Source organism: Musa acuminata, chromosome BXJ2-4 (genome assembly GCF_036884655.1).
Source record: "Musa acuminata AAA Group cultivar baxijiao chromosome BXJ2-4, Cavendish_Baxijiao_AAA, whole genome shotgun sequence".
In the NCBI taxonomy this organism is placed as follows: Eukaryota; Viridiplantae; Streptophyta; class Magnoliopsida; order Zingiberales; family Musaceae; genus Musa; species Musa acuminata.
Window position 1 is genome coordinate 37740570 of NC_088341.1, and position 12880 is coordinate 37753449.

At 38.0% G+C, this 12880-nt stretch overlaps 2 protein-coding genes across 3 annotated transcripts; both read left to right on the forward strand.

Moving 5' to 3' along the window:
* Positions 1 to 709: 709 nt before the first annotated feature.
* Positions 710 to 5455, forward strand: LOC103999478 (alcohol dehydrogenase class-3). The gene is made up of 9 exons (XM_009421270.3): positions 710 to 875; positions 1002 to 1138; positions 2128 to 2174; positions 2257 to 2582; positions 3028 to 3110; positions 3180 to 3255; positions 4311 to 4468; positions 4883 to 5044; positions 5124 to 5455. Exons 1-9 carry the CDS (start codon positions 842 to 844, stop codon positions 5238 to 5240), a joined length of 1140 nt encoding a protein of 379 aa, XP_009419545.1. The 5' UTR covers positions 710 to 841; the 3' UTR covers positions 5241 to 5455.
* A 141-nt stretch (positions 5456 to 5596) lies between these two features.
* On the forward strand, positions 5597 to 10433 carry LOC135610696 (large ribosomal subunit protein eL20-like). Of its 2 annotated transcripts, none has more exons than XM_065105514.1 (4): positions 5597 to 6232; positions 6338 to 6496; positions 6622 to 6757; positions 9880 to 10433. In XM_065105514.1, exons 2-4 carry the CDS (start codon positions 6450 to 6452, stop codon positions 10204 to 10206), a joined length of 510 nt encoding a protein of 169 aa, XP_064961586.1. In that variant the 5' UTR covers positions 5597 to 6232; positions 6338 to 6449; the 3' UTR covers positions 10207 to 10433. The 2 variants fall into 2 exon arrangements, with proteins under 2 accessions (XP_064961586.1, XP_064961585.1); XM_065105513.1 differs by having other exon boundaries at positions 6381 to 6496.
* Positions 10434 to 12880: the final 2447 nt, after the last annotated feature.

Genomic DNA, 12880 nt, shown 5'->3' on the forward strand with positions numbered 1-12880 from the left:
TTAAAATAATTAAAAAATTAAATAAAGAAAAATATTCTTTATATATGTGTAGTTGGAAGTCTATACTAGACCAGATAACAATTTTATAGTTAAAATGTTTGGTATATATTAGAATTTTTCAAGAATAAAATACTAAAAGGATATAAAAAAATGATAAAATATCTAAAAAGATGAAGGATTATATGCTCTTATATATACATATATATATATATATAATTTAATTAATTAATTTAAAATTATATTCGATATATATATAAATTTAATTAATTAATTTAATATTTTTTAATCGAATACAATTTTAAATCCAAGCCATAATATATCGCAACAAAACATAACAACTAAATGAATGGTTGAAAAAAACATCGTTTTAAAGATATGAGATAGCTTAACCGATAAGTAGCAAAGTATCAAAATCAAATCGCATCTTCATTATTTATTTTTTTAAAAAATAAAAAAATCTTTGAAATAGTAGAAAACCATATATATATATATATATCTCAAAAAATATGGTGGAATGATGCATGTATTCTTTTTTCTCGTTTGTCGGTGGATTTGGGAGCATGGATCGTGAATCCATGACCATCGATCCCGGATACGTGGAGAGCGCAACTGTATGGATCACCGGACCGTATGGTAACCACAAGACGGGTTAAGGAGCGACGGCCATCCTGCTGCGCTACTTCATGGGATTCAACGAAATGGCGCTGCCATTAGGGTTACATTGTGGCCCGGATACCGCTCACCGTAACGTGACCTTATCTCACCCTCTTCTTATCCTCTCACTCGGAGAGAACCCCCTCGTCTCCTCGGGCACGAACCCCTCCTCTCCTCTCCTTCCGTAATGGCGACGCAGGGTCGGGTCATCACTTGCAAAGGTAAAGTGGAGAGAGAGAGAGAGAGGGATCTTATCCTTCTTTTCTTTTTTTTTTGGTGATCGTTCGTCGGATTTTGTGTTTCTTCTGATTTCCTATGTGCGGATTTGATGTGCGAGACGGGAATAGCCGCGGTGGCGTGGGAGGCGAACAAGCCGTTGGTGATAGAGGACGTGCAGGTGGCGCCGCCTCAGGCGGGCGAGGTCCGGATCAAGATACTCTTCACCGCTCTCTGCCACACCGACGCATATACCTGGAGCGGCAAGGTAATGATCCTTTGGATCGCTTTACTGAATCTGATTGGTAACTCCTCTACCACCTGCAATTTCATGAACCAGTTCTTTTTTGGATCTTGTGTTTATATCGTTTGTTGTTTCTGGATCTAAAGTCGTGTTTCTTTTGAGAAGCTTTTCTGGATCTGACTGCGTCAAATACAGGATCTCGGTGGCCACAGTGGAATACACTCATAATAGTTATGATGTCTAAGAATCTCTTTGATTGGAACCAAAAAACTGATGAGTAATGGAACTTGTCAGGAAATGTGTCTGTTAAAGACAGTTTAATAGAGAATAACATAAGGTTTGTTTTGTTTGATTGAATAAGGGGACTAGTAGTAGTCGAATTCTGTTTATATATGTGCAAGCTTTTCTTGCAAACATCAAATTGCTTAGTGTGGAAACACCTCCATTTCCTTTTTATCATGTCTCTCTTTATTTGCATTTAGTTTCTTTCAGTGAAAACATTTGTCCTCCATGGATTTTACTATTTTTCCTGTTTCTAGAAAAAAATCATTGATCATGAGGTCCATCTCGCTTTGAGGAGGATGAGACACGGTGAGGGCTTTAATTGGACAGCTTGGTTTTTTTTTATAGAGAATTGATGACGAGCCTAGCAATCTAGGATGTTACTAACCAAGATGTCAAACGTGCTCTCATTGTTATGGTTGCTGATTTGATCATTGTGAAAGTTGGGTTTCATTTGTGTTCTGTTTGTTGTCTTAAGTGGTCTTCTATAAAATCCTCAAGGCTCTTCGCCAACTCGACTTCATCATCAAGTGCAAAGATGTGTCTCCTTGAATTCAAAATTCAAAACTACATCCTTGTACTGCATCTGAATCAGCTTTCTAGAATGTGTTTATATTGTGGATATTCAGCATCCAGGCATGATATCCTAGCTAAAGTGCTTTATCTCTGTTACACATGGTAATACCTAGTTAAAAACTTGTCTGACATCTTTTTCTCTTCTTCTTTTTCAGGATCCTGAAGGTCTTTTTCCTTGTATTCTTGGCCATGAGGCTGCGGGGTATGGCTTAGTGATGTCATGTTTTCGTTAGAGAATGATAGAGCTGCTTTTTATGGAATTATTATGTACATTCCATTTTCAGAATTGTTGAGAGTGTAGGAGAAGGGGTAACTGAAGTTCAACCTGGGGATCATGTTATACCTTGTTACCAAGCAGAATGCAGAGAGTGCAAGTTTTGCAAATCAGGAAAGACAAACCTATGTGGAAAAGTTCGTTTGGCTACTGGAGTTGGTGTTATGTTGAATGATCGCAAGAGTCGGTTCTCTGTGAATGGGAAGCCAATCTACCATTTCATGGGCACATCAACCTTCAGTCAGTATACAGTTGTTCATGATGTTAGTGTTGCTAAAATTCATCCACAGGCACCTCTCGAGAAGGTCTGCTTGCTTGGCTGTGGTGTCCCTACTGGTAATTTTTGTGAACTGTAACAGTACTATATGTTGCAAATTCAGAATAATTACTTGATTATTTAGATTTGTTTTCTGCAAATTTGACTTGAATGTTTGACAGCTGAAATTTTCTCAACTGAAAATTTTATTGTTTCCACCTGTTGTTTTCTTAGCATGCATGCTTTAGTCTTCCAGGACTTGCAATCTTGACCATTGAAATGTTCTCACATAAGCTACCCGGCGGCATGCCTGAGGACTATTATCTTTGTGTTTATGTTGCTTAAGGAAAACAAATTTTATAGCAAGTTATTAATCATGCAAACGGCATCACTTTCCCAATTTTGTTGCTTCCAGTTCCCTGCCCAAGGAGCGGGGCTTGTCACTCTTGTTTGTTTCTTTTCTAGCTTCACATATTTTTCCTTAATTTAGTTTTAGCTTGTGATTATTCTGTTCAATTTTTTCAGGTCTTGGAGCTGTATGGAATACAGCAAAAGTGGAAGCTGGTTCCAATGTTGCAATTTTTGGCCTTGGCACTGTTGGGCTTGCAGTAAGTTATTCAAATTACCCTCGGATTCATTTATATAGAACCCAAACAAGTTATAAGTTTTTCTCATAGGTCGCCGAAGGAGCAAAAACAGCAGGCGCTTCACGAATCATTGGTGTTGATATTGACAGCAAAAAGTTTGATATTGGTATTCATTATCTCCTTTAAAACACATTCTTAGTTTTGTGATAATGTTGTATGCTTGGGTTCAGTTTTCTGCCAATCATTTTATATGTTGTTCATCATCTAGTTGTGTAGGATCTGAATAGATGTACTTTTGTCTCTTAGCAGTCAGAAGCAAGGATTTAATTACCCTTCTGAAACCAGTTCCATAACCTATCAGACCAATATGGTACTGATATGCCAGATGGTATTGACCTATACAGTCTGCTATCATTAAATAAAGCAATAAAAAAAGTGATTGAGCATATATTTGTTGGTATTTAGTTATATGTTTCGATACTGATATTTGTTTGGGTTTATAAACATCGATCACTACGCTTGTTCAGATGAAAGACATTCACATCGAACATTGCCACATTTATAATTTTTCCCATTGATCTTCTTGTTAGGTGCTTGGCGTTCTTGTAGATTGTGTTGAATGCCTGCTGGGAGGAGTTTCAGCGGGGAGTTACATAGATATTGTTTCTATTGAAAAGCTACTATTATGCATTATGAAGTTTGAGGGTATGAAACATATTCTATGTTGAAGGGGTCAGCTATTTGTTATCATCCATATTTGTGAAGATTTTGTGGCGGCTCTAACAGTTGACCTTAAGTTGACCTAAGTCAACCTTCTAAATTTGGTTCACCATTGATAGCCAGAGTAGCTTAGTGGAAGAGACTTCTGCCAAACCTGAAGGTCCAATGGGAGGGCAGTGAGCTTGGTTCACTATTATTTTATTTCAGAGTAATTGTCAAAGTTCTTAAGGTTTTTAAGTGAAATGTGTTCCTTTTTGGTGTTACCTCTCTTGGAATAACCAAAGTATCCTTTATCTCGTAGATTGAAACAACAAATGATCATTCAAATCATTCTAAGATTCATTTATTCTGAAAATAAATTGATAGAGAACCACTAGAATGCCAGTTTCATCTTTAAGGTCATGTTATATTTGCATTTTGTGTTAAAAACTTTCAGTAAGACTAAAATGTTCCTGGTTTGTTCCTTTTCATAGTTCAACTCTTCTATTTAAATGTTTGCAGCAAAGAAATTTGGCGTTAATGAATTTGTGAACCCAAAAGACCATGATAAACCAATACAGCAGGTCATTGTTGACCTTACGGATGGTGGTGTTGATTATAGTTTCGAGTGCATTGGAAATGTCTCTGTCATGAGAGCTGCTCTTGAATGTTGTCACAAGGTAATATTTTCGGTCTTTTTCATACAATGCTTCAAAAAGTAATATTTCTTTCAAGAACTTTATCTTTGAGCCTTGGATTTAACTGGATATTTTATTTTTCCAAAACCGGAAAATGAGTATAAGACCTGTAATTTTGGTCCAAATAGAAATAGACTGCATTCTTTTTTGTTTGTGGTCCAGTTGCAGTCACTGATGCAATGAGTTCTTCCCATTGGTATATTTTCTTAAGAATACTGCCACGACTACTTATATCTTTTTCATGAATGAAAAAATTACAGGTCTAGAATCAAAATTTATTAGATAGTCTAGAATAAAAAAATTTCCTCATGTTTTCCCAAAAATTCTGCATGTATCATGAGTCCTCTATTGCAATCTAAACATCTTCATTCTCACATCTCTACCTTATCATTACAGGGTTGGGGCACATCAGTTATCGTAGGCGTGGCAGCTTCTGGTCAGGAGATAAGCACGCGGCCTTTCCAGCTTGTGACCGGACGCGTTTGGAAGGGGACTGCATTCGGTGGCTTCAAGAGTCGCTCCCAAGTTCCTTGGCTCGTCGACAAGTACATGAACAAGGTATCTGCCTTCAACTGTGATGTAAAAGGAGTAATTAAACATGACATCAATTGGCATTTCAACTCCACAAATGCTACAGGAAATCAAGGTTGACGAGTACATCACCCACACCATGACACTCGAAGACATCAACAAGGCCTTTGATCTCATGCATGAAGGTGGTTGCCTCCGCTGCGTGCTTGCTTTGCAACCATGAAGTGAGACCCCTCGTTTCCTTGTATGCATCTTTCGACGATTTTCTCTCTTTTGATGTGTACGAATCATGTTAATCTCGCATGTGTTGTTTCTGCTGGCTTGTTCATGTTCTAGTTTAAATTTGCTTTTAAGCTCTATGGAATCGAAAGGCTTAGCAAGCCTCTGCTTGTTTCCCTGAACTTGTGTTAGATCATAATAACGTAGTTTATCTGCTGAGATCATCTATGTCAAATGCTCCACTAATTTTTGCCCCATTTCTCATCACTTGTTATGACGCAAGTACGCATCGATCAGCTGTTACCAAAGTCATTGATTCAAGTGCAAGAGAATGAATTCATTCTCTAGATTTCATTGAACTTAGTTGCAAGAGAATGAATTCATTTCATTGATGACCTCTTCTTTTCCACTTTCACATCAGACTATAGACTGGAGATTAGATACTAAAGTCGACTTATAGCCACATAAGACGTTCTATAATAAGCTCGAGCTCGCCTTGTTTAGTGTTGGTGTTGATATTAGGCAGCCGATCCTAAAAAGTTGGATCCATGTTTGGTGGTTATGTTTAAATCCGACCCGTTACTGAAGTAGACGAGATTTAAGTGCAAGAGACTGAATTCATTGGTGAGCTCTTCTTTACCACTTTCACATCAGACTAAAGACTGGAGATTGGAAGCTAAAGTCGACTTAAAGCCCCATAAAAACGATCTATAATTAAGCCGATCTCGCCCCGATAATTGTTCGTGTGGATGCCAAGCGGCCGATCCTAAAAAATTGGATCCGTATTTGGTGGTTGCATTTACATCCGACCCATCTATACACCAACATGGTGGAACCCATCCGTAATTGGGCTACCTGCTCGGGATATATTGGACAAGGGAAAGATGTAGACTCTCTCGCTGTTAGGGTTTCCGATTGGTCCTCTGGAAGAGAGTTATCGGAGGTGGTCCGGCGGGGGCGGCGTTGGAGGTCTCAGAATCAATGACCATCTTTAGGGTAATCTCGATCTGAATCTTCGAAACTGTGTATTTGTTGATCGACTCCCTTTTCGCCTACAAGAGTCCTATTCGACTTGTTAGCTCTTCGCGTACTTCGCTTTAGATTGTTGCATCTGATCCTCGTTGATGACGGCGGATGGTGGCAGTTTCATCAGTATCAGGTGGTGGGTAGAGCTCTTCCAACGGCGGCGGTGGAGCACCCCAAGATTTACCGTATGAAGCTGTGGGCTACGAATGAAGCCAGAGCTAAATCCAAGTTCTGGTAATTTTATGTTGGATCCTATCTTTTGGATCTGTGTTCTATAGCATATATGTTGGCTTCTTTTTCAACACGTTTGCTCGTTGTTATTAATTGTTTTATCTTCCGATGTGCCTTGAGGATTTCAGGTACTTTTTAAGGAAGCTGAAGAAAGTGAAGAAAAGTAATGGCCAAGTTCTTGCAATTAATGTGGTTTTTTTCCGTCTTATTTGGTCCCTTTTTCTCAAGGAATGTCATGGGTTTGGTTTCTCCTTTGTATGTCCTGTATGTCATCGACCAGAAACTAAGTTTTCTTGTTAAACTTTGATAGCTAATCTCACCTATTAGATATAGATATAATTATTAATTATTGATACTAAATGGATATTTAGGTTGATGCTTGATAGCCTTACTAAAGATAAATGGAAACGCATATGTTTGTCAGAGATTATTGGAATCATTAGTATGCTAACAAATTGTTGAGATATAGCTCACCAATGATGGTATATGATGAATGAAATGCATTAAGCAAATAAGGAACTAAATCTTATCAATGACATCTTAGTTTATAGTAGTACAGCATGTAAAGAAGTAATATTGTGTTTCTGCATATAAAAGCCAATTACATGGTCCATGTCTATGCCTAGTTTGATGAAGTTATTTACTTTTTAATTTGTTGTCAAAATGAGTGTCTATGGAATTAAAAATTGATAGTCGTGTGGTTGAGATTAGGTTGACATATGATTAGTATCTTAATTTTGTATTATCAACATCAAAATGGAACAACAAATAAATAAGAATGAGGCCACATTGTCTAAGTAACAAGAAAATAGCACTCAGACAATTCCATTGTTGTCTTTAATTTTGAAAATTGAAAGATAAAAAAAAAAGGAAAAACATTGAAGAAGGGGAACAAGAAAGAGAACAACCCTAGTTGATGGGGTTTCGAACCAAAAAGATATGTAGAAATATGCTTTCCTGATTATTGGAGGAAAGATATCTTCTTTTTTCCATCTTGATGACTTCAAAGGTTTTATCCACTCGGCGAATCTAAAGTTCAGCAAGCAGTGGATCTGGTCTGCCATCGGAGCCTTGAGTTACCACCATGGGTAACTCCAATCTTGAGTTACCTCCATGAGTAACTCCGACATGTATTGCAGTGTACTGTGGTGCTGGCAACGGTTGAATATGATCCCTCACAACATTAAGAACTCCGTGGATGAGTTGAGAAGCATTCATGGCTTTAGTGTCGCTTGACGGGTGCGATGTGATTGGCTTAGCTGAAACATAATCTTCCTCTGGGGCTGAAGAGGACTAGGTTTTCTTGGTCTCATAGTGGTCGATCGGGGGAGGTTCAATTTACTGGTTAGCCCGAGGAACACTCAAGGTGCATGAGGCAGTTGGGTTGTGTCTACAACCAATCTTACATACAAGAGCATCATTTCCCTTCACACCTCTGAGAAGCTCCATTTTGCCTACAATACATCAAGAATGGTCGTAATGCCTACAGGTCTTAAACCATGCTTTGACACCATTTTCATGACCCTAATTGACCATTAACTTGTTGAGCCAAACCACAGACCCACAAGTTAATGATAGTGATAGTATTTGTCCAAGTATTTGTTCACTTCCAATCTGTAACTATATTTGGGTGTTATACTTTTTCTATTCGTTGTTTTGGTTGAAATTAAATGGACTTTTCGATTGGACCCCCTGATCAAGTATCAATTGGCTGTAGCTGATTGACTTGTTCTTCCTAAATATCTAAATATTGGCTCCCATCCAACCTGATCTAATCCATTTAAACCCAGTTACCTATGTATACATTGGTCTTCCTTGGATGTACTCTTTCTGGTTGAATTAGTTTTGGATTTTATTAGACGTAAGGCTTTCTGCTTACATTGATATGCATGGTATCCAATCCATATTCATATCCATGTCTGGATTTCCAAAGTAGTGGTTGGCATTATAAATATGCAAGTGTGGATATACGATATTTCCATTTTTGTGACCACATTTGAGTTTGCATGGATGCAGAAATTTATATAGGTAAATTTTGTATAGTTAATTTTCAAACGCCATGATGTTTAGTTCTATTGGCGAATCTTCTATCACGTTAAAAATTATTGGCATTTCTTGCTTGACTAGTACAAACAACAAGCTATATATATGAATATGAATTTAAAAGTTGAAACATCACAACAACTTGATAAGTTAAACATCACCTTAACCTATATTTGTCTGATCAGGGCATTTTATAATTAAACCCCAATTTGTCCTTGTCAGGGCTGGCTCATCATGCACATGGATGGATTACTAGGATCCCCATGAGTGATGGTGGGATCCAAGGGCCCTGTCACTCATTACATTGTTACCTCTATACTCGATGCATGCCTGTGTTAGACCAAAGATACACTGGGATGCATAGTAGGTTGCTAATATGGTCTACACGGGACACATCACGAACAGTTGTTACTAGGGTATCATCTTTGTCAGGACTAGTGAATGAAACATGCATGGCTTATGCCTACAAAAACAAGCACTTATAAGATAGGAATGGATTGTAAATCACATACTAATCAAAGACTTGACATGCTATCCATATTCTTATGGTGAGTACTTTTATAAATCTGACCTTTTTTCCCTGAAGAATCTATGGCAAACTCTGTGACTTGTGCTTATAGTGCGAGTTGTATCAAGTTTTTCATATTGTCCCAATAAATGTTAGTTTAATCATACATCAAAACTAGGGTTTGCAGGTAGCTGTCTGGAATCTTTTCTTCTCTGTCAAGCCCTAATTGTTGTGTTATTTATTGTAGGATTCTAAAAGGTCTTATCCTCCTTAGCCTATTTTTTTGTTCATAGGCTGTCAAACCACCTGGGTGGTCCTAGGTGGTGACTAGCTCAAGAGCCCAAGTCGGATGCCTGTATAAGTAGAGGGGACACATTGAGGAATAAATCGAAATGCTTATAAAGTGTATATTGATTACATGGGATATCAACTAACAACAATAAACTTTTGTATATGTTCATGTAAAGTAATTGAAAGAAATTCTGATGTCAAACATATATGGTCATGCTAGTGCTTAAGATATGGAATTATGGAATATTCAGGATATGTATTGTCTTTTACTTACAACATAGATTTCCATCAAACAATTTGATCTCTAAAATTTATAGGGTTTACAAAGTCAATTGACCCCATGACTTTACTGATTTCAACATTTTATCAACGTCATGAATTGACCCCATAAATTGTAGGCAGTCAGTCTCATCCATGCCCTTTAGCAGCCATTCAGTCTGAAACACAGTTTACCTAGGCAGTCTACAGAGCCAAAGCAGTTCTTCATAGGACACAATATCTTTTCTTTGATGTACAAGCTAAATCTGGAGCTAAATTTTGGCAGATATTTGAGAGGAAACCAACAAAGATCAAGAATTATGGCATCTGGCTGCGGTACCAAAGCCGAACAGGTTACCACAACATGTACAAAGAGTACAGGGATACTACACTGAACGGTGCCGTGGAGCAGATGTACAACGAGATGGCATCCCGCCACCGAGTCAGGTGCCTTTGCATCCAGATTATCAGGACTGCCACCATTCCTTCCAAACTATGCAAGCAATTCCATGATTCTAAAATCAAATTCCCCGTCGTCTTCAAGAAAGTCAGGCCCCCTACCAGAAAGTTGAAGACCACTTTCAAGGCCTCCCGCCCTAGTCTCTTCAAGTAAAAGAGAGTACTCGAGCACATTCTCCAGAAACTGTTGCATTTAGTTCATGTATTGTTGGATGAACTTAAAATGCCGCTGTCAGAGATTGTGTTTGTGTAGGACTTTTGCAGAGAGATTTTGTGATTTGGATTAGGAGAATTCATTTCTCATTTTCAGCATGTTGTTGTTATAGCGGATGTGATCTTATGAATTGGATTAGCTATTCCAGTTTAATTTTTTGTGCTTAATTGTTCTTATACTTGTTAGCGTCGATAAGGGTAATCCAATCTTCCATGACTTAGCAGGCGTCGAGCTGAAGATATATCCATCATATATCCACATCAAAAAAGCGGATATAAGCGATTCTGCTGCAGCATTTGATTCCTCTGGTGATTTCCTCTTAATATATCTGAAGGCTGGTCCATCCGTCCGCAACGGTAGCAACATCATCCACTCGCTAAATCTGATGCAGCCAATGTCGGGTCCACGAAAGAAAGCGGCGCACTAATTTGGACACACCATTACGGTTTCGTTCGGTTCGGGTTCGGCCAAGGTCTCGGACCGACACACCCTATTCTGCGGCTTCGACCCGTTAAAGCCACGTCGTTATGATTCATATTTCCTTTTTCCTGCAACGCTTGTTCGCCGCTTCCCTCCTCTCGGTCTGCGGAGCGAGCATCAACGAAGAATAAGGAGAAAGAACTCCGATCTCTTCACGCCCTCAAATCCTCTCGATTATCCTCTGGTAAGGCGATTCTGTTTCTTGCTCTGTTACATCAGTTGCTGCCTTTTATACGTTTTGGATACTTACGACTTTGATGCGTACCGTACACGAGATTTCGCCACAGTTTATGCAGAATCGGAGTTTGATCTTTGGCAAGAAAACGAGCATTGTCGGTAACCAGATTCGATGATCGAAGGGTTAGAAATCCATCGAGTAGCCAACCAAAACGAATGAAATATTGCCGTCATGCATTAGGGCAGGGATAACAGATTAGCTTTGGCCAATAAGAAAAGCTTCGTACGAGATTGTTAGGGGAAAATAGGGAAAATATTATTAATATCTTGATCAGCCTGACATAGTCCTAACTTATATATGTAGGATTGTCCGAAGTGGTTTCGAGATGGAAGTGTCATGTTCTTGAGGTACCACCTGCACGAAGACTGAAATCGAGATAGGCTTCTTGGTTCAATCTTTTTAATGCTCAAGTTAGTAATTTAAGGTATATAAGCATGGATACGAGTAGCCAAGAGAAGTTATTTTTTTTTTCTTTGTGTGTGTTAAATATGAGCTTTTATATTGGTCACGAAAAAAATTTATGATTATCTTTCTCTTTATAAATAATAAAAAAAGATTTGATTGTCTTTTTTGTCATTAAAAATGAGAATGAAGCTTGTGATTGTTTTCTCGTCATAAATGACAAGAATGAAGCTTCGTCTTATCCTCCCTTATTAGGCGCCATGTGACAGTGACATGTCGAATGATTAGTCATCAGTATATCCTCTGTTTTAGCCTATAAGTAGAGGTAATGGATGTTGTTGGAGTTACAGAGATAGGCAGTTAACTTGAGTGGTGCACACAGAGACCAACAACAACACGATCACTTGAGTCAATCGCTCGTGGTCGCATAACCGATTGTCATCTACCTTTGCGACTCTAACAGTGCCCATTATCTTTGCTTGTAGGCTAAGACAAGGGATATACTAACGGCGAATCATCTGATGTGACCACCATATAGTGTCGAATGAGGGAGGATAAAATGAAGCTTTCTTCTTGTCATTTATGATGAAAAAACAATCATAAACTTTATTCTCATCATTAATGATGAGAAAGATAACTTGTTAATAAGAGAAATAATTGTAAGTTTCCTTCATGATCAAATATAAAAGCTTGCCTTTAACATTGAAAAAGAAAAAAAAACTTCTTTTAACTACTCATGTCTATACTCATATAAATCGGATAACTAATTTGAATGTCGGAGGGATCAGGTTGAGAAACATTTCTTGACCTCGATCTTCATACAAATAGCATCTCGAGAGCATGATGCTTTCACTTTAGAGATACTTCGGAAAATCATACGTATACATGTTCGGACCACATCGTGCTATTCAAGTCGTCAGTGACGTTTTCTCTTAATGAAAATTATCATAAAGCCTCTTTTTTTTTTTCATTTTTTTGCTTTCCCGTGATGGTTTTTTTAACTAATCCAATCGAAATGAGCAAATATATTATTACCATGCATAAGGATAAGCTTTGCTTGAAAAGAAAAGAAGGAAGCACAGCTGTTTACATCTCAAGATTATGACAAGCCTCCGTTTTCTTTTCAATTTATTGTTTCTTAATCGATTTTGGTATGGAAATCAACCCATAATCCGAATGTTCTTCTGTTTATGAATCTTGCTGCCTCTATCCACGTAACTCTTTTGTATCCTCCTTACATCTTCGATCATGTAAGTTGGTGTAGGCTATTTTACCGGCCCACCATGAAGTTTAGCCCTTAACTCTAAGAGAAGAACAAATTGCTATAGAACCATCTTGATCTAATTTTGGGACACGCAAACCTGAAGGCAGTCTGGCCTACAAGATGTGCTCCTGTTGTTAATAATGTTATGTTTTCACTAGCTTCGTGGAATTAATAGTTCATTGTTCTTTATTTCAGTCCATTCAATTCATTTTTTTTCATGAATTAGTCGA